This window comes from Cryptomeria japonica, chromosome 11 (genome assembly GCF_030272615.1).
Source record: "Cryptomeria japonica chromosome 11, Sugi_1.0, whole genome shotgun sequence".
NCBI classification, from domain to species: Eukaryota; Viridiplantae; Streptophyta; class Pinopsida; order Cupressales; family Cupressaceae; genus Cryptomeria; species Cryptomeria japonica.
In genome coordinates, this window is record NC_081415.1 from 24,025,105 (window position 1) to 24,046,526 (window position 21,422).

Below are 21,422 nucleotides of genomic sequence, written 5' to 3' on the forward strand. Positions count from 1 at the left end.
GTTGCAGCCATTGTAGATGAAGTGGCTGAAGCAGATGGACTAGCTGATTTACCCCCTGTTATTCTACCATCAGAGGAACCTGAATTCGAGAGTGATGCCTATTTGGAGAGCCTCATAGCTGATGACCTTGATATGGATGATCATGGCGAAGAAGAGTAGATTATAAATATAAAATTTCTGATTTTTGCTTTTAGTTTTTGGTTTGCGTATCAGCTTGCTGTTTATCAAGCTATCTTCAATATGTAATCAGTATCACTAATCAGTTTGAAACCATGACACAATGATTGTATGGCATTTTGATCCTAAACTTCATAGTTAATAGTTAATACTTAATGTTATTTCTTGTTTTGAAAGTCCAATGTCATTAGATTTTCAGATTTTCTATAAATTATTAAATTATATTAAAAAAAAAAAATTGGCGTCTCCAAGTACCCACGTCTCCTATTTTGAAAAAATAGTCGTACCAGTACCAGTACCAGTACCCGACGTCTCCAAGAACCCCCGTACCCATGCAACCTTGAATTTCTTTTAATATAGTTAAACAATTTCCAGAAAATATCATGACAAATAAGCATAGTGGTAATGTTTAACTTTAAAATTGAACAAAATTTGAAATTAAAAGTGCTTACATTGCTGGTATCTGTTGTAACCTAATCACACATAACCCCATCTCAGATAGGGACCCCCTAGCTTTTAGGCCCTTTCGGTCGTTTGGTCTTGGTTTTTTGTGTGTTGGTAGCAATCTTTTCGATCTCTCCGCTTTGCAGATGTTCGGGGGTTAGTTAGAGTTAATCTGCTTCTCTGTCAAACAAATTCTATGAAGTCTAGGGCCTGTTTTGTCCTTTTTTTAGGGTTTCTGCCTTTTGTCCTAGATTTTAGGGGTTCCTGTTAGGGTTTTGGGAAAATTGAACATACAACTGGAATCAGGACCCTTCAAGGGACCTCCCAGTAAAATTTGAGCCCAAACGGAGCAACTTTCTATTTTTAGAAAGTCCCTATTTTTTAGGGATTTTTCCGAGTCCCGGAATGTCGTCATTTTGCCAAAAATCAAACTTACTATTTTTAGTAATTTCTGTTTATAGTAAGTCATTCTTGCACCATGTCTAAGGATCTAACGCTAACACCTTGAAGGTTTCTATTTTTGGAAAGTCATTACTGGCAGGGTCAGTCAGACAAGGCGACGAGGATCAGACGTTCGTAGACATTTCTAATTCCGGAAAGTCGGACAATGGACAAAGAGAGCCAGAAATGGGTCAAGTGTTGGAAATCCATTCCTCAAATGGAAAGCTTGGGAAAACACTTCAAAATCTCAGAAGGTCAAAATATTCTAAGTCTGGGAGATTAAATGATGGAGAAGCCAAGGACATAAGGAAAATCCGCGAATCCATGGCCAAGGCAAAAATCCGCCCAAATGTGGAATTGGGCGCCAAAATGGGATTTCCAAGGACAGAAGGAAAATCCGTGAATCCATGGCCAAGGCAAAAATCCGCCCAAATGTGGAATTGGGCACCAAAATGGGATTTCCAAGGACAAAAGAAAAATCCATGAATCCGTGGCATAAGCAAAAATCCGCCCAAACGTGGGGTCAAGCGCCAAAATAGGATTCCCAAGGACAGGAGGAAAATCCATGAATCTGTGGCATAAGCAAAAATCTGCCCAAATGTGGGGTCAGGCGCCAAAATGGGAGAAGCAAGGAGAGAAGGAAAATTCCATGAATCCTTCTCCTAGTCAAATTTGCGCCCAGGTATGAGCTTGGGCGCCAAAATGAAGATCCCAGGGATTCACAAAGAAATCCATGAATCCTTCACAATAGCAAAATTCCGCCCAACTATGCAGTCAGGCGCCAAATTGGAGGAGGCAAGGACAGATGAAAAATCCATGAATCCCTGGCCAGAGCAAAATTCCGCCCAAGTCTGCAGTCAGGCACCAAAATGAAGGCAAGGACAGAGGAAAAAATCCATGATTCCCTGGCATTAGCAAAATTCTGCCCAAGTCTGCAGTCAGGCGCCAAAATGAAGAAGGCAAGGACAGATGGAAAAATCCATGAATCCCTGGCCAGAGCAAAATTCCGCCCAAGTCTGCAGTTAGGCGCTAAAATGAAGAAGGCAAGGACAGAGGAAAAAATCCATGAATCCCTGACATTAGCAAAATTCCGCCCAAGTCTGCAGTCAGGCGCCAAAATGAAGAAGCCAAGGACAGAGGGAAAAATCCATGAATCCTTGGCATGGTGAAAATTCCGCCCAAGCTAAAAGTTGAAATTTTGCCTAAGGTATGGAATCCAAGGAATCAAAGAGGAATAAAAAGAAAAATTCCCCTCGGGCGATTTTTCGAATTTGCTATTTTAGACACCAAATCTCGACGAAGTGTGGAAAATTTTATAGATTCGGAATTGGGATGAAATTCCCCATCCAATGAACCTGACTCCTAAATTTTAGGAAGATCCCTAAAAAATAGGGATGTTGAGAAGGGACATGAAAATTCCTTCGAAAGCAGGAGACGACAAGTTAGAATGGAATCGAAAAAATCTTGAGAAAATCCTTCAAATTCCCTCCAAAATTGGGAAGAATGAAAATCAACGAGTTGGCAAAGAGAATCTTCCAAGTATGACGCATGACTTGGAGCATTTAAGGAAAATTCTAAATTTGAACTCATTCGAATGGGAAGTTGCCTTTGCATGGCGTAGAGATTGGGGAAAGTACGATGCATCATGAATGCAATTGCTAAATCAATGCCTTTTGAGAATTCTATATAAGTTTGGAAATGCATTTCATTTTTCACGTGCAAGATTCAGGAAAGAAGAAGTGGAAGACTGAAGAATAGTCATCCTTAGTCTTTTTTCATCATTTTCGAGGTGCTTCCAGGATGGCAGAATCAAGCAAGACAACTACTATCTCCAGGCAGGCATTGATCAAGGTGGAGATGATGAGTTTTCTTCCTCATTCTCGGTTGAATTCAAGATGGGATGAAATCAGCGATACTAATTTAGGCACATTCACCTTGGCTGCATTCAAGATCCGAATGTTCGGAATAGCAGGGCACAATCCATCCCCGACAGCTGTCTCCTCCTGCTATTCAGTGCCCAGACTTGGTCTTGGAATGTGCAACACATTACAATCTAGAGCGGAAAACAATCTCAACGTCAGATGGCAAGTTGCTGGCAACATTGACTCCGGAGTCAATTGGTGAGGCTTTCAGAATACCTTCACATTATTCCATGACGTACAGGACCAACAGCGGAGCTCAGGCAGTATATGAAGCAGGTCCTGCTAGGTGTGCTGATTTGATTAATAAGCAGTGGTTGCTGAAGCCTAGAGTGCATGCCTCCAAGATACCCAAAACTCTCACAATCTTCGAGTTCAAGCAGGAGTATGTGGACTTGATAAAGATGCTAAGCAGAGTAATGGGATGCCCACATTCGGTGAACTTTGAGGCTAGATGTTCTTCTACATAGGCGAGATCATGAATTCAAATACGTTGATCGACTGGGCTAGATTGATCAGCCACTACTTGCATGAACAATTGAAGAACCTAAAAGATAAGAGGTCCCAGTCCTTTTTCATGAGCTCCTACCTATTCTATATGCTTGCACGAAGGGGAGGATTCAAGGGGCTGCCAGCAAGAGGAATCATGGGCTGCGGACTAGCTCAATTAAAGGTGCATGAGTGTTATCCCCAACTGCATCTCTCCAATGTTAGTTCTTACAGGTTGGCAAATGACACCTTCACCATGTATTTGACACGGCTTATGCAGAATAAGTTGCACATGAGGTTGTCACCACAAGCAAGTGCCTTGGTCCAGAGGTATGGAGTTGCATTCTTGCAATTTCCTAAATTCACCTACATCTGGATGCAGGGATTCTCCTTCCAATCATACAAATTGCCCAGATATCCGTCAGACAAGCTTGTATTGCTTGAGCTCATGAGGCAGTTAACTACCTATGATCAGCTGCAGAAGAAGAAGAAACAATCAATTGAATTTCCAGTTATCTTGGGGGACTTCATGGAGATATGCCCAGGTTTGGAGGCCGCTGAACGTGCAGCAGGGGAATTGACATTCTATCGCCTGCCATTTTACACATCCAGGGCTCAATATGATCCTTACAACCAGATTAGGAAGGTTGTCGACATCAAATTCATACATAGGTTTCACTTGGAGGATTACTGGGCAAGTGTTGAGGATGACCTTGAGGTCTGAAGAAGAATGCATTCCAGATTGCCCCTCGACACCATCAGAACAAGTGAAATTTATCAGGTGCCAGATCAGGTGAAGGAAGATTCAGATTTGACACAACCTGAATTCGAGAAAGTAAAGGATCAACCTATCCAGTTGCCAGATTGGTCAGAGCCTGAGGTAGATGATTTGAATATCCTAGCTAGACCAGTGCTGAAATTCACTAAGCATTGGATTGACAGGCAGACAAGGAAATTGGTGGAGGAGAACATTCATCTAACATACCAACTAATGGGAAATCTGGGTTCCCACAGTGAGGCAACTGAAAGCTCTTCACAGGTTCAGGCAGGAAGGGAAGCCCAGGTGGACAAAGGGAAAATTGCCCCAAAGAGGCCAAGGGCAACAAAGAAGAAGGATATCCAACAGGAAATCCCACACGAGGTTCAACAGGAAGCCCAGCAAGAGGAACCTCCACAAAAGAGAGCAAGGACAGAAAGGGAGCATTCACCATTTAGTTCCTCGAGCATACGGGAAGTGGAGATGTTTCCACATTCCATAGGTCCACTTCCAGGGAACATTTCAGCACCCGATATACTCAGCATCAATGCTTCACAAGGCCACCATCGACCGAGAAGTCAGAGGAAAGAAAGTCCCCAACACCAAGAAGAGGCTCACCAAGATAGCTTCGTGGAGACTATCCCTGGTGAAATGGAGGAAGAATCTCAAGAACAAGAACATGTAGAAGGTCATAGCCATTCCATCCTCGCTCCAGACTGGTTGATAGGCAGACTGGGGAATGAAGCAGAAGGAGGAACCAATCCTACTCAGGAGTTAGAAGAATTATTGAAGAGGATGGATCGGCCAGCAGAAAGGAAGGCTCCCCAGAAGTTTTCCAAGGTGGTCAGGGAAGAATCTGGATCCCGGACCTTGCACATTGCTGAACCTGCAGTGGATAGAGATAGAAGTGAGATTAGGTAGGAGGATTACGTCATCAGACAAGTTGATCTTGGCCATGCTTCCACCGGTCAAGTAGTGGGAGACTTTGAAGATTCCTCCCTAGCCATAAAGGAGAAGTTGCTGAAATCAAAGGCAAAATATAAGCGACTGAGGGAAGATAATAGATTCCTATGCGAATACGTCAGGAGTTTCAAAATACCCCTTAGGGAAGCAAGTCCTTCATTCACTCCTCCTCCCTCCCTTCCCAAGGAAGTAGTTGATGATGCAGAACTTATTAGAGCAATGCCGCAAAATTCCCAGGAATGGGTAGAGGATGTTTATGCTAAGGCAGGAAAAATTCATTGAGGATCTAGCTCAGCTTCATTTGAAGTTCGTGGCCCTCCTAAACAGATTAGAGACAGCAGAAGGACTATGGGAGGATGTAGACGTTTACCAAGACTTAACCATTTCGCGACTCAGGGCTCTGACGAAGACTCCAAGGCAAACTCTAGTGGACGGGAAAGTGATCCAAGAAAATGAAGCTTATGACTTTCCTCGATGGTTCTACGCCATTTGTTAAGGAAAGAACACCTTTGACAAATTCAACACTGACTTTGTCACCTTGAAGGAGTCTATCAGAGGGATATAGGAAGAAATCCTTAGTGCAAAGGAGGCTTTGTTTGCGAGGAAACTCAGTGACGGAGGAATAATGGTGAACTCCCTGAAATCCCAGTTGCACGACTTCTTCTTCATAGGTTCGTTCCCTAAGGAACATTTTGCAAATGTTTCTTCATTCTCCGATATAATGAAGAAGACGCAGGAAGTCATGGTAGAGTGGGAAAGCTTCTTTTCTAGAAGCGAAGAAGAAATTGCCTTGATGAAGTTTAACATTGAAAATGTGCCAAGTGTCTCCATCAGAGAACTGGAAGCTGTCGTTGGCAGATTCATTGCATACGCCATAAATGAACGAGATAATGGTTGTCCATTTTTGGACGAAAGTCTTTTGATTGAATAGTAGTGGTGTACTTATTGCTGAAGGAATATTGACTAGGCGTGGGTCCAGTCAATGCATGTCACCATCAGATAAGGAATCTTCTTGCATGTCGCCTTCTCATTATGGTTTAATGCAGAGTTCCCAAACTCGCCGAGAGTCAGGCGAGTTTGCCGAGTTGGCGAGTCGAGCCAAGCTCGGCGAGTTTTGCTGACTCGGGACTCGGACTCCGCGAGTTTTGACCATAACTCGCCTAACTCGCGAGTCAGGCGAGTTATGGCAAAACTCGCCGAGTCCAAGCTCCAAAACTCGGCCACCACAGGTCAATGTTTTGACTTGTTTGACAAATTATCGTCTTCGTCAGGATTCATATATGGAATATAACATTTAAGTATAAGTGACATTTCCTTATGTCTTTTCTCTTTCTTATACTTTAAGTTATATTCCATATATATTGTCAAGATGTTTGAGAGTGGTTTCGGACCTCCATGAGTTATAATGCAAAATCTAGTTTTTGGAGGATCCTTCAAATTTCCAGACTTAGTCAAATTTCAGGCCATTTCAGGATCAGGATGACATTCCAGACTTTTAAGGCGAGTTCACTCTGACCTTGATGTAAGGGATGGGACCTAGGAGGACACTATGCATTCAACCAAGGTTTGATTTAGCAACTTGAAGCGTGACCAGATAGTACACAAAAACCCTAGGAATGATCTAAATAACCCCTAATCACTCAACTGACCTAACCTCCTTCACTCCACCTTGAGGAGATCCAGCTGATTTGATGACCTTTGAGAAACTCAATCCCTTCAATGCAAAGGCTAAGACACTAAAACAACCAACAACAAAACTAAAAGAGCTAACCCTAGAAAGCAAAAAGTGGGGGTCTTCATTTGCAATGGGGCGATGTGTGAGTACCTCACAACAGGGATGTTTCTTAAAATTTTGAAAAAAGGGGGTGAGTTGGGGATATTTCCTACCTATCCCCACATGCCAAAAAATCCCCCCATGGGGCACAAGGTTATTTTTGGCAAGGGACATGTCTCTGAGGAGCATATTTCAAACCCTTCTGGCCTCACAATTCCCTCTTCCATCCAACATATATATAGCCTAGAAACTAAGAGGTCCAAGAAAGACCAAGGTCAACTATAGTCCCAAGGTAAAACCTAAGTTCAAAAAGCACACTATTTAATGCTACCATACACAAGCATTCCTTACAGTTTCCAAGTGAAGATGTTCATGATGCCTCATGTTGGTGCTCCCAAAATTTCAATTTGGCCAAAGAAAATACTAAACAGAAGCCCCAAACAAGTAGATACTCTACCAGCATGCCTTTCATGGCATAACAAGCTAGCACACATTATAATTGGGCTTTATTCAATAATGGGTGCATGAAACAAGTTTTAAATTGTTAAAAATCTCTTAATTTCAAGGTTTTTTTAATTTTGCCGAGTCATTGCCGAGTCATAGCCGAGTCACGAGTCGAGTCGGCCTTGCCGAGTCTGAGCCGAGTCCGAGTCTAGGAACTTTGGTTTAATGACATATTCTTTGTGCACGTCGCCATCACTTGGAGAATGATGGGAATTTATGAGGGTGGCGGTTATATTCTGGGCATAATCAACATCATGGGGCACATTTAATGTGCTAGTGGGCGCTATTTTAGGCTCTTTAAATTAATTGTAGATGGTCATAATGGGTTATTAATTGCCGATTCCCACCTTGTTGCACCTTGAGTGGGGAATCTTTAGGGCAAACCCTAATTAGGGTTTTGCATGTAATCATGGTTTGAGGCCTATATAAGGGCACCCCCTCATTTGTAAAGGAGGAGAGACTATCGTCAGAGATTGTTGCTAAGAGTTTATTTGAAACAAACACTTAATACATTGTTCCATGGTTGGTGTGTTCTTGTGTTGTTTTGGAGCTCGCATGGTCTCATTATCTTCAAGTAGATTAGATTTGCTTATATGTTGTTAGAAGAACTGGATTTGATAGGAGAACTTGTTGCAGAATCCGAGCTCATACTTTTGGTGTGTAGCTGATTGTTGTAAGCTGTGCAAAGTTACCCTGACCTGTTGATGTGTATGTGTTTAACTTTGGTTGTTAGTAAAGATTGTTTGATCTGATAGTCTGTATTGATGATCTGAAAAGCCTCCACGCACCCTTTGAAGATTGCACCGCCTTCGTGTAGTTGTGCTCTGTTGGCGAAGCGAAGAGTGGTTTGATTTTGCATAAGTAATCCCGTCTCCTGTTCTTAGGATTAAGTTAGCCTTAGCCTAGTTTTCCTCTACCCTATTCTTATTTACTTTCTGCATAATTCAAAAGATTCAAAATTAGAGCTTTCACTGCAAAATCATCCGTACAAAAAAAATCTTTGAGCTTGCATAAGTTTTCTTCAACATATGTAAGGCCCCTTGGGTTATTGGCAAACCCATCAAACAACTGAGTCACATCCACGCACTGAAGGAACCTTGGAAATTAGCCGTTTGAACTTTAAGTAATCCTAGCATACAGACTAATCTTGATCAAGAGAGGATAAGGTGACCGTTGGTGACTTTATTCTGTGTTAGATGCGGTCATAAAAAACACGTCAACAAAATTGGTGCTAGAAGGAGGGCTGAACGTGAATAGTTCGAGATTGTGTCGATTCATATTTGAGGAGGTAATCTCAAGCCTTTTTTTTTTTACCCTCCTCCCACACGTCAACAGAATTGGCGCTAGGAGGGCTGATTTCATTTGAAGAAGAAATTTTATTGCTCAAAGAAGAAGTTATGACTCAAGATGGTGCTACCTGGCACTAGAAGTTCACCTGCTGTTTTGCAGCCTGGTTTGGGATTTCACGATCATCAGGAGGATATCATTGCCGACATAGCTGATTTTGCTCAGAAGATAAGCACAAGCGAAGAACAGTACAATGAAATTCGGCTGGTGTTGCAAGGAGAATGAGAAAAGGCTATTGAGATTGCTGTTGAGATTGAAAGAGATTTGCTCAACCAAAGGTTTCCACTTCCTCCACGCGCTCCGCACCTTCGGTGATCCAAGAAGCTAGAGCGTATTAATTCATTCTCACCAGAAAGACATCAAAGGATTCTGCGATCTACCCCAAGAGCAAAGGAATTCCAAGAGCTTACATTCAAGCCAAGACGTGGGAAGAAGGAAACCGCATCCTCAAGTAAAGGTTCACCAAGTGTCGAAGATCTTACCCGTTTGTTCCAGACCCCACCATCACAACGGACGATACTAAGAGTAGCTGGTGTGGGTATTCAACAAGGATTCATTCAAGCACCAAGACCACCAGTTGTTCAGCAGCAGCCGATACCTGCAATGGCACACCAGCAACAACAACAACAACAACAAGCCCCAGGACAGAATTGGCGCCCTGTGAATGCCTCACCACTCGCTTCTTTTGCCACATATCATGACATGCCAAATAATCCAGAGCATTTCTGCACCAAGTTCTACATTAATGATGTCAATCATACTACTGAAGAACATATTAAAGTATTTGAAGATACTCTCCAGAATAGAGATATCCAGCACGAGGATGTCGCCTGCCGACTATTTCCATATTCTTTGGGCGAAAAGGCATTCTATTGGTACATCAACCTGCCAGTGGATTCTGTTGGGACTTGGCAACAAATGAAAGACACATTCTTGGCGAAGTTCAGATTGCCGGTCTCCCCAACAAAAGTGTATCGATAATTTATCGAAGTAAGAAGACAAGAACGGGAGCCAATTGGTGCCTTTAACAACAAATTCCAGAGAGCTTACTCCAGGCTACGCTCGCCTTACAATGTGAATGATGAAGCAGTCAGAAATATATACTATGCTACACTGGACTGTTTCACCTCTATGTTTTTCCAGCAAACCAACCCCGCTGATTTGAAGCCGGCCTATGATGAAGCTTTCAAGATTAGCCTACGATCACCGGCGACTGCTGCAGGAACGATGCCTTATAATCCACAAGTTGGTGTAGCAAATTATCTCCCTGCTATCAATCCAGTTCCTGCGCCAGCGAATCAGTTAGTGCCTCATCTAGGGGCCCCAATGTCACAAGCCCCGGCATCACAGCCAGTCTATCTACAAAACACAACCACTCCATCCAGAACTCAAGAAGAAAGGGATGATATGAAAGAACTGATTGAGCAAGTGAAAAAGCTGTCTACTGAAGTGACTTACCTTAGAAATCAGAATAATCAGATGCAAAGCGTGCAGAGAAATTATCAGCGATACCAAGGAGGCAACAGAGGGTATCATAATAACCCTCCAAACCATCAAGGACATAGTACCGGGCATCAAAACAACAATCATGGTTTTCAAAATAACAATAATAATCAAGGTTCCATAAGAAAGCATGGAACACAACGCCAAATAATGGGGGTGTGCCTTCGCCGCTGGACAATCCGCCACCCTTCGACAATAGACCGGTGGATAAAGTATTCCTCGCAAAAGTCGCCTTGTCAACTTGGTGTAGGCTGCACAATACAAGTCAGCATTCTAAGCTGCAGTGTCATGAATTTCAAGTAGCTGCTGATATTTTCCACTAGGAAATGAAGAATTCTGAAGGTCCTGAAAATCCTCCAACAACGGGATATGAGATAGTCCCGACGTAAAGATATGACCAAGCCCTTATTCTAGAGGATTTCAGATTTCCACTTGAATTTGAAGACTATACGCCACCACAAGGATCTTACAAATTCCCACCAGCGTCAGCAAATGGCCCTGTGGAGGCCCCAGGATATCAAGGATCATCAAAAGTCTCGCCTGACAAACCTCAGGTCAAATATGGATACATTTTCCCTTCGTTAAATAATAGTGTTCTAGTGGAAGCGGTTGGCGAGGTTCAAGCATTTCAACAAACAAATAGAAATGCCGCTCCAAGGGCGTATCAGAGAAATTATCGGAACTATGAGCCGCTCACATCTTCTATCCCTCCAAATCCCAACGCTAGCAATGTTCATGGTCCGCTGAGGGATTCGCTAGAGTACAAACAAGCAGTTGCTCCTCAGAGTGAACGAGTCCAACCATCCGCTAAACCTGCAGAAAAGAGACAACAAGATAATCCTCCCAGGGAGGAATTGAAAAGATTGACCTCTTACGTTCTGGAAGAGTTCAAGAAGATTAAGATCACTATAACTTTATGTGGATTTTTGTCTTCCTGCAACGTGGTTTCCTTATTAGTTATTTCCCTATGACTTTGTTTTGCTGCAGGCTTATTTTATTTCTTTGCCTTCTTTTTTTTGCCTTTCATTGCATTTTGCCCTAAGTTTTCGGGTGGGAAACATCAATTTCTAGTTGGGAGACTTTAGAGATGGCAGCCAAAAGCATGCTATGTGTCGGCAAGTTTCCAGAGACGTCTCCTGTATTGGAGATGCGTCTTCGTCTCCGAGATGCGTCTTAGGGGGTAGGAGACGGGTCTCTTGGTAACTATGCTGATTGCAACCTTTAACTTCGTGAAAACTAGTTGGCCTTTCATGGGGCAACCATAGAGGTGTTATTTTGCAGATTTTGCCTTGGAGGTTTCAATTGAATTCTATTTTTATATCAGCACCGCTCCCCCACCACTACTCTGCCGCCATCCCCACCCATTCCCTCACCATCCCCAAATTTAGACCCTTGGTGACCTTGTCCCCAAAACCCGTCTCCACGTTCCCTCGTCCCCTTGTCAAGAAACTTTGTAGAACATTGCTATATTCTGTACTCTCTAAATGTAAGTTTATGTCTCACTTAAATCCAATTTTTTCTCAAGTTCAACAATGAAATTGTCAAATGAGTAATTCAACCCCAACCTCCATAAATGGTGATTCACCAAAACATGTTTATGCTCCATCCAAGGTAGCAATTATTTTGAGAAAGGTTTCAATATGTAAAGTGTAATTCCAATTCCTTCATACATTTCATTGCACATGCTTGCAATTGATTGTAAATAAATAGAGCAAAAAAAACAAAAGAATGCACCCAAAGAGATGAAAGATAAAACATAATCACTTAAAGATTGGTAAGTCCCTACCGCACGAGGAAGAAGTCGTTTAGCCCTCCTCTTGGCATTAAAATTGTTAGCTAATGATTTTGCAACTCTTGCCAACTTCAATGTCCCCTGCACTCTTCCATGTTTTCAGATACATTTAAAATATAAAGTACACAGGTCTAGAAGCCACACTAATGAAGAGAGAGTTTAATTAAATCGTATAATTATATTGCCAAATGTTGTAGAGTGCAAAGAATTGACCAGCATAAGTACATTATAGTAAAAGTTAGATCACTTACCATTCCAAGCTGACCATTTGCAAGGACTACTGTTATCCCCTGTTTAGAGAAATATGTAGCCCATTTATTCTTGTCTTCGGTTGAGATCATGTCTACTTTATTTAAAACTAAAATTTTCTTCTTATCACCAATCCATAAGTCCATCTGTCCAGATTGAAATTTTATTAGTCTGCATCGAAGGAATGATCTATGTGTTATTCTATGCGTTATTTTAAACAAATACCAACCAAATTGATTTCCTAAATTAAGAATTTAAACCTTTTGGAGATTGAAATGCCTACGCAGCCATACTTGTTAACTGACTACTGGCATGCCAATCCAAGTCTAAGAAATAGACTTCACCTCTGGATGTCCAGTTGCCATAGGTATCCTTGCATCACGTGCTTCTATGACAACATCCATCAACTTTAGCTGTTGCTTTAGTTCTCTCTCTGCTTGCGCAATATGACCTGGGTACCACTGTCAGGTTAGAGTCATGTTAGTTGAGTTTATTTCAATGAAATCCACTCATGGAACCTACAAAGTAAGACCATTGACATCATTTGTGCCATGTTGTAAGTCTTGTTATGATAGCTCTACCTGAACTCGTGATGACCTTAGCCAGCGATTGATATCCAGATCGAAGTCTGGCAGTTCAATATCTGACTTAAGAATACGATTTCCATTTGTAGAAACTTTTGAGTCTTCTGATGACAAGCTTGGGACCCTTCCTCCAGGCTGACGGTAGATTTAAACTTTAATTTTCAATGCAATTCTTTGAACATAAAAAAATCAAAGTTACCTCGAGTTTCCAGGATGGGGACGGCAGGGGACGGCGGCAAATTTTTTTGCCAAATTTGGGGATGACGGGGGACGGCAAAGGGGACGGCTATATAAAATATAGGAAAAATTTCAAATATATAGGAAAATTTCAAAATTCTAAATGTTCATATGAAAACATGGATAAAGCATGCATACATACATTATATTCATATGAAAACAATAAAACATGGATATAGCATGTGTATGATACTATGAAAAGTTGAAAACATTTTAGAATGTAAATTCTGAACAGACAACAGTGTTAATACTCAATACACAATATGCAATTATGCATTCATAAATCAGAATTTCAATTCATTCACACTGTCAATATGCATATCAATAGACTCGGAGGTTAAATTTTCCCTACTTCGATCGACACAGTTTCCCCCCATATTTTTCAATGGGGGTTTGGGGGCAGTGCCCCAAGGTGGGGTCAAGGGGCAGCGCCCCTTGTGTGCTCCCTGTAGCGCTCCGCGAGGCCAAAAAAACTTATACTTTAATAAAGGCGTTGGGTGTTATTTTTCTATTGACTCGCCGAGCTTGGCAATTTTCTAATCTCTATGTCAAAATGCCCAAAGGCTACACTGCTGCCATATAGTTTCATTGTCAAAATTATGAATTAAATTAATAAATTTAAAATTTAATTAATGTTATCTTTTATTTTTTTAATTTTTAATAACAATTTGAATTAATAAGGGGCCTATATTAGAAAATTTAAATAAAACATTGAAAATACAACTTTTTAAATTTTTTTAATATTTTTTAAGGGCCTTAGAATGGGGGACGTCTGGCCGTCCCCGGGACGGATTGGGGACGTCCCAGCCGTCCCCAGCCATCCCCGGGACGTACGAACGTCCCCCAGAGCTAGGGCAGGCGTCCCCCTGTTTTGGGGACGTCCCCTCAAAAAATAGGGCAATTTGGGGACGGGGGGAAACGTCCCCTGGTCGTCACCAAGTCCCCGAAACGTCCCCGGGACGAGGACGAGGGTTTTCAGGTCGGGGACGCGTCCCCGGGTAACTCTGAAAAAAATAAATGCAATAAATTAAAATAATCTAAATTTTAAATGCTAATTTGGAAGAAATAAGCAACAAAATCCATAAAACAATATTCAGGTCCCAAGAGAAAGCAAGCAGATATAGGTCTGCACTACAAATACTATTCTATTAAAAATTTCATATGTAACTAAAGATAAATTGCAAATGTAAGATTTAATATTGAGAAAGATTTTTAATCAGACCATTAGACAGAATCCCCAGCCTGCCAACATTGGCATGTCGTGATGTTTAAGTTGTGGTGTTGCTGTTCTTGTCATCAAGTTTCAAACCCCGCAAGGGTACTATAGTTGAATGTTTAAATGGGGATGAGGTCCCCCATTTGTGACCTCAACGGTTCATAGCTCTTGTAAAAAACATTTACCCCTCTTCAAAAAAAATGAAATCCCTAACCTGAGAGATATGAGATCATTGTTCGTTCAAAATTTGACCACCACTTACCCCCTACTTTTTAAAATAGGGGTAACACCTCCAATCTTTCTATTTTCCAGGGAAATTAAAAGCCCTTTTACAACCTTGGGGTCTATATTTTTCAAATATGGGCATACAAAGACATTTGAGTACATTGCCTCACCATGAACAAGCTTTCCAGTCAGGATCACCTGTTAATTCATCATCATAAATAATATAATCCACCTAGCGCCCTGTTTTATGAGAAGGCACTAGAAATTAGTTGTGGTTGATGCATTTGATCCGACAATGATGAGCCAATCTTCTTTGTCCAGACCAACTTCTTAGTTTTTAAGCCATGTTTGGAGGTGTTTGACATGTTATAGCCTTAGGGAGTGATTAGAGTTGGGAGAGATGAAGAGTTTTAGCTTAAAACAAGATTTTCGCTCCTGACCCTTCCAAAGGGTCGAGCGAAATTCTTGAAAACACTCATTTTCTCCTTAGGTAAGGTCAGGACCTTGGTGTGGATGCAAGGAGAGTGATGTATGTTTGCCTCCCAGAGAATATTAGAGTTGGAAGAATCAAGAATCAAGCTCAAAACAAGATTTTCGCTCCTGACCCTTCCAAAGGGTCCAAAGCGAAAATCTCAATAGACCTCATTTTCTTCCTTGTTTGATCAAATTCTTAGTATCCAAGGCATGTTGGAAGAAAGATGGAAATGTTCTTGCTTTAGGGAATTTTTGAAAGCAATGAAAGGTGGAGATTTTGTCCTAGAAAAGGAAAATCACTCCTAACCCTTCCAAAGGGTCCAGAGCGAAATTTCACTAAACCACCTTTTTTCCCAATTTTGTGTCAAGGCAAGTATAGATCAAGATGAATTGAGATTGGAGATGTCCCTAGAAATGACTTTGAGTTTCTATTTATCCATGAATTTGAAGGAATTGAGCTAAACCAAGATTTTCGCTCCTGATCCTTCCAAAGGGTCTAGAGCGAAATTTCTAAAATCACCTTTTTTCCTTGCAGGTCAAGTCAAACTTTGGGTTTTTATAGCTTGGATGGGTGTGAAGAAGTGTATCTTTGCCTTTTGAAGTTGATTGAGGTTGAGAGGATGGAGAAATGAGCTCAAAACAAGATTTTCGCTCCTGACCCTTCCAAAGGGTCCAGAGCGAAGAACCCTAAAACCATCTTTTTCTCCAAAATTTGTGTGAAGTCAGGCCTAGACCAAGGTGAGAAAATCTCTTTGGATTTCCTTTGAATGATTTTTGATCATCAGAAGTGTAAATTTTGAGCTAAGACATGAATTTCGCTCCTGACCCTTCCAAAGGGTCCAGAGCGAAATTCTAGATAGGTCTTGTCCCTGGCTAGGTTTTTGAACGAATTTTCCTTTTCAAGCCTTTTGAAGATCAAGCAAATGTTGTCAAGTTGAGAGATGGATCCAAATGAGGGAGGCAAGGGGAGACAAAGTGAGAAGAATGGAATTGAGTGAGGGAAGACAAGCTAGGAATGAAATTCGCTCCTGACCCTTCCAAAGGGTCCAGAGTGAAATTCTTCAAATCAACTATTTTTTCCCTTGTATGAGGCCAAGACTTTGATTCTTAGGGCGTGGTTGATGATGGAATGATTTTATTTAGCCTTGCAAGATAGATTGGAGTGAAGGAAATGAAATATCAAGTGAAAAACTTGAATTTCGCTCCTGACCCTTCCAAAGGGTCCAGAGCGAAATTCTCAAAATGACATTTTTCCTTCAAGTTTGTGCTAGGCCAGGACAGTAATCAAGGTGAATTGGACTTAAATATGGCCATAGGCATGTGTTTGAATAGGTTATGAGTCCAAGAGGTAAGGATTTTGAGCTAAAAACTTGAATTTCGCTCTTGACCCTTCCAAAGGATCCATAACGAAATTCTCAATATCACCTAGATTGCTCATAATGAAGACCAGGAGATGGATTCCCAGGCCTTGGTGGAGAGAATATTAGTGTATGCTTGCCTTGGAAGACATTTCGGAGTGGAGGAGTGATAGAACTTGAGCCTAAACTAGAATTTTGCTCCTAACCCTTCCAAAGGGTCCAGAGCAAAATCCTCAAAAACTCCTTTTTTCTCCAATTTTGCATCGAGCTTGATGTTGGTTGAGATTAAAGGGATCCTTAGACATGCATTTCAGCAATTTGTGGTCACAAGTTGTGAAGATTTTGTCCTAAAATGCAAATTTCGCTCCTGACCCTTCCAGAGGGTCCAGGGCGAAATCCTTTGAAACTCCTATTTTTCACCTTGTTTGAGCTAGGAAAAGGGCTAGTTGTGAGATTATGATGAGAAGAGGTTTGAAGGCTAGGCCTAAGATTATGAAATGATGAAATGAGGTCTAAATTGGCCAGGAATGCAAATTTCGCTCCTGACCCTTCCAGAGGGTCCGAAGCGAAATTCTAATAGGGCCTGTCCCTAGAGAGGATTTTGAGCAAACTTCATTTTGATGTCTTCTTGTTGATGATTTAAGGTAGAAAATGCTATGTTAGAATGAATTTATTATGTGTCCTTAATCATCTTTTGGTTTATTTTGCAGATGAAGAAGACCAGGCCAAGGCAAGGATGGCCTCTTCCAATCCATCGTCATCAAGGACGTTCCACAGGCAAAAGGGAAGACTCAAGGTGCTTTGAAGCATTAGAAGACTAGGGGTGTTCAAGGAGTTCGAGTTAACCTCAAGACTTCATTCTTTCACAGGATGACAAAGAAAGGGCTTTGCTAACACTTCCAGGCCGAGGTGTGCTACCAGAGGAGAAAGACTTAACAATAAGGAAGCCTGGTCAAACAAAGGAAGTACATCATTCATCATGTCAAAAGACTGAAGAGGATCAACACAGTCACAAGCGTTAGACAAGGTGGCATCCCAGCCATCATTCTTCCAGTCGGATTGGTCCACCTCAGCATGACCAGATTCAATGTACCTAATTTATCGGAGGCAGCACAAATTTCGATGTACCTACCCCTGCTTCTTATTGGTCCTCACCCTTGGAATGTAATTTTCTAATTGGCTAAGGAAGTTTGTTGTAACAAACCCTAATTAGGGTTTCTATCTTGTAATCTAGCCATTGGTTCTAAGTCAATCAAAGTCGTCTGTTTGTAAAGGGTTCTCTATATAAAGCTCTGGCTCCTCATTTGTAAAGGTTAATAGTCGGTAAATAGTTAGAAATAGTGAATAGTCAGCTGATAGAATAGCAATTAGAGTAGATTAGGAGGACAAGGCAAGAAATTGTTGCCATTGATTGTAAATAAACTCCATTTTCATTGAAGTTATGGTGAAGTGTGTTGTTTCTTTGCAATATGCATGGTCTCTTGTTGAATCTTCATTTTAGATGATAGGTAATTAAATTGAATGAAAGAAGTTATTGAATGCACTCACGTGGAATCTACCTAGTCCAAACCACTAGCCTTTTGTTGACTGTAAGAGCGCCTTGCGTGGTCAACTGGCATAGAACGAGCTTAATCCCGAGTCATAACACCTTTGTTGTTCACACATTATCTTGAATGGTGATCAATATTTGGTGGTGTACGATTTGGACATATTTGAAACATCCCTTAGAAGATCGCACTGAGTTGGTGTTGAATTGTTCAACCTGATGGTGAGACCCAGCCTAGTAGGACTCCACCTAGTGTAGACTCCCTGAACCTTATATCTTTTGCTATTTCTTTATCTTCCAGTTAGTAAATAGGACTTGTGATTCCAACAAATCAGACATTCAGGTCATCGAATGTAAGTCCCCTTGTGATTCCAGCAAAACCACATCATACCACAAAGAGCTTATCCACAGGTAGAGAACCTACATATCAAAACATTGGAGTTACTCCGACTGATCCTTCGGTGAGATCTTCAGCAATTGGAAACTTTGTTCAAGAGAGGATAAGGTATCTTTAGGTATTTTATTCTGTGCTTGGTCATGTACAAAAGACACATCAACAGGGCCCCATGGTGCACGCATAATTTTTGAAATCATTAAAACTTTTGATGGAAGAGTACTTCACAATTATTACTCCATAACTACCATTGAACCATGGCACAAAGACACTTTGATATCCATCATATTTGACTTTTAATCTGTGAATTGGCAAGCATTCTCACTTGACATCTTATTGATACAAGAGGGATGCACTATCAGAATACTGTTTGGCTTAGAAGCCACGTACTAGTAGTATTTACTACTACAAAATTCACTTGGACCTTGCACATAAGCTAGTCCAAATTGTCTCACATTACTACATCTGCATCATGAAAGGAAATATGCCCACTGGAAAATGAGCTCAGGTCATTATAATGGAAACCGTTCTGCCTTAGGAGTAGGAAAATGTTCTGACCTATAAAATATGCCATTGAATGAAATATGGTTGAGTTCACTGCTCTGAGTGCTAAGAAATCTTCTGTTTGACAGGTGGCATCAGTGAGGTTCACTGCAACATCCGAATGATAATTCATTGCTATTTCGAGCTGTTGATTATATGTTGACCATATTGAAAGCTCTGTGAATATTTATTTCTTGCATTGGTTATCTGAAATTCTATGGAAATTGAACATCTAACTATCATGTAATGCTGCTAGAGTTTTTTGAGATTGGAAACTACCATTTCCTTGTTTAAGATAGAATCGGACTCTAGTATTGAGCCTCTTTCTCTACAATACACCAATCCTCTGATACTAAGCCTCCTTATCTGAGATGGAAGAGGCTCTAGTACTAGCCCTCCTGCATAAGATGGAACCAAAATCTGTGTTGAGCATTATTTCTCTGTGTATTCATTTGTTTATTGATTGCTAGTTGGATTTTTCAAAGAGATCCCATATTAGTGATTACTTCAAACTTCAATGCAATGAACATCAAGTACAACTTATAGGTATTCAGACATAGTTTGGTTGGTAATGGCCTCCCTCCACAATAGTCTTTGAGAGTTGCTTGCTGAAGTATCTACACTTCAATACTATCTAGTAACTTGTCTTCTTGAGCAGCATGTTGGCTGGTGATGACCACAACATTCATTCAACAGTGTATATGATTGATTTGGTTATAACATAAATAAGAACGACAGGTTTGATAATTAAAAGATTCCTGTAGAAGATAGAGGATGAGACACAGTCTGAAAGAAGATAGATTCCAATTCTTCATGGAAATAACAGGCACAAAAATCTGCATCAAAATTTTGCAAGCAAAAGGAATATTTTTCTCTGTTTAAAATACCAACATTTATTGTTGTTCACTATCCATCTTCAGTGACATACGGCCAAGTTATAGTACTTTTGACTCCCCAAGCAATTGGTTTGATTGCAATAAGAGAAAAGCAATAATCATGTATCCTTCATATGAAATAAGAGGCTCACCTTGGGAAAAGGGTATCCTGCTTGTGATTTGGCAACATCATCTTTTTCCAGTAACATTGTCATTTAAACTGCTACAAATCAAGATTGTCTATAAAACTTCACTTGGTTATGGAGTATTAGTAATATTTTTGTGTCTTTCTTGATGGATGTCAAATTTATATTGAATTATAAAACAATAGTGATCTTTGGCTACAAAATTCTTGTAAATTTATTTTAAATTTACATTTACCTACCTTAGATTGATATAGAAAATCAAATAAGAGAAAAGGGAAGCACGCTATGCAGTGCTCCACAGACACTTTGACAACTGAGACTACAGTTAATTGACAGGAGTAACCCATAGCTCTGTAATCAGGTAAAGTAAATGAAATTGGAGACTGAATCTGGAAAAACTGATTTTCATCAAACCCCTAATATAAAAAAGCACAATAACATTTGTATAGAACACATTAAAAGAAAAAAAATTATATAGGAAGAATCCATAAACATCCCAAACATTTCTGAGATGTTTATGGATTACGCTGGCCCGATCAGGTGTTTTGAAATGTTTCCGGGTATTTCCATTATGGAACTGGCAAAATGTCAATACGGGCTCCCTATGATGTTTCCTGCAAACTTAGGTCCATAATATACTAACAAGTCTACGAAATATTGAAAAAGTTACCCAGACATAGCATAAACTGGGTGGATTCAAAGAAACAGCCTTGATTTATATAAATATTTTAATTTATATAAGTTAACAAATTAAAGTTTTACTCCTGCTGCTTCTAATCAGTAATCTCTAAAGTGGCTGTCAAACTTTCATTTCGTACCACAATTAAATTATTAATTAAACAATACATATACAGTCCATGCCTCTCAAACGTAGATTTTCAATAGGGAAAGAGGATATACCAAGCCAAAGAAACAAAGAAATAAGACCAAGAGCCAATAAACCATAAGTCATTTGAGACATGGAACATACCATTTTTCTCTGAAGATTCAGAAATACATGTGATCAATCTGTATCTTTTGAACAGAATAGGTGCCTTTGCCGAGCTAAATCTGGAACTGTAATACAAAGCATTACATTTAAACGATACATTCAATTCTGGAAATATATTTCAACAAGTTCATTCCAACTTTGTAACTGTTAAAACTTAAAAGTACCATCTTAGAGTAACTTCAGGTCAGTCACAAAATAATTTGTTCGATCGCATCTAATATCTCTGAGCATCCCCAAAAAGAACAAAAAGAATTCAGACATGCTCTAATTAATTAAATATTAGCTAGTGCATGAGATCTATTCATGCCCAATTTATAACCATCCACTAACAGTTAAGCTACATAAAAGGCAACTAAAATGGTATCCCAACATTACAACTTGATTGATGAAACACAGATACAAATTGGATACCTACAGAATATGAATGACAAATTACGGCAAAATTGGCAAATGAACTTCTCCACAAATCCTTCC

At 40.4% G+C, this 21,422-nt stretch overlaps 1 protein-coding gene across 1 annotated transcript in view; it reads right to left on the reverse strand.

Annotated features, from left to right (window-relative positions):
• The window catches only part of LOC131859994 (DAR GTPase 3, chloroplastic-like), a 52,747-nt gene that overhangs the window by 18,188 nt on the left and 13,137 nt on the right, over nucleotides 1-21,422 (reverse strand). The window contains exons 2-5 of the mRNA XM_059214329.1: nucleotides 12,941-13,090; nucleotides 12,704-12,820; nucleotides 12,362-12,505; nucleotides 12,105-12,191 (exon numbers count right to left, since the gene is read on the reverse strand). Coding sequence (XP_059070312.1) covers nucleotides 12,105-12,191; nucleotides 12,362-12,505; nucleotides 12,704-12,820; nucleotides 12,941-13,090 — 498 coding nt within the window. The remainder of the gene's footprint in view (nucleotides 1-12,104; nucleotides 12,192-12,361; nucleotides 12,506-12,703; nucleotides 12,821-12,940; nucleotides 13,091-21,422) is intronic.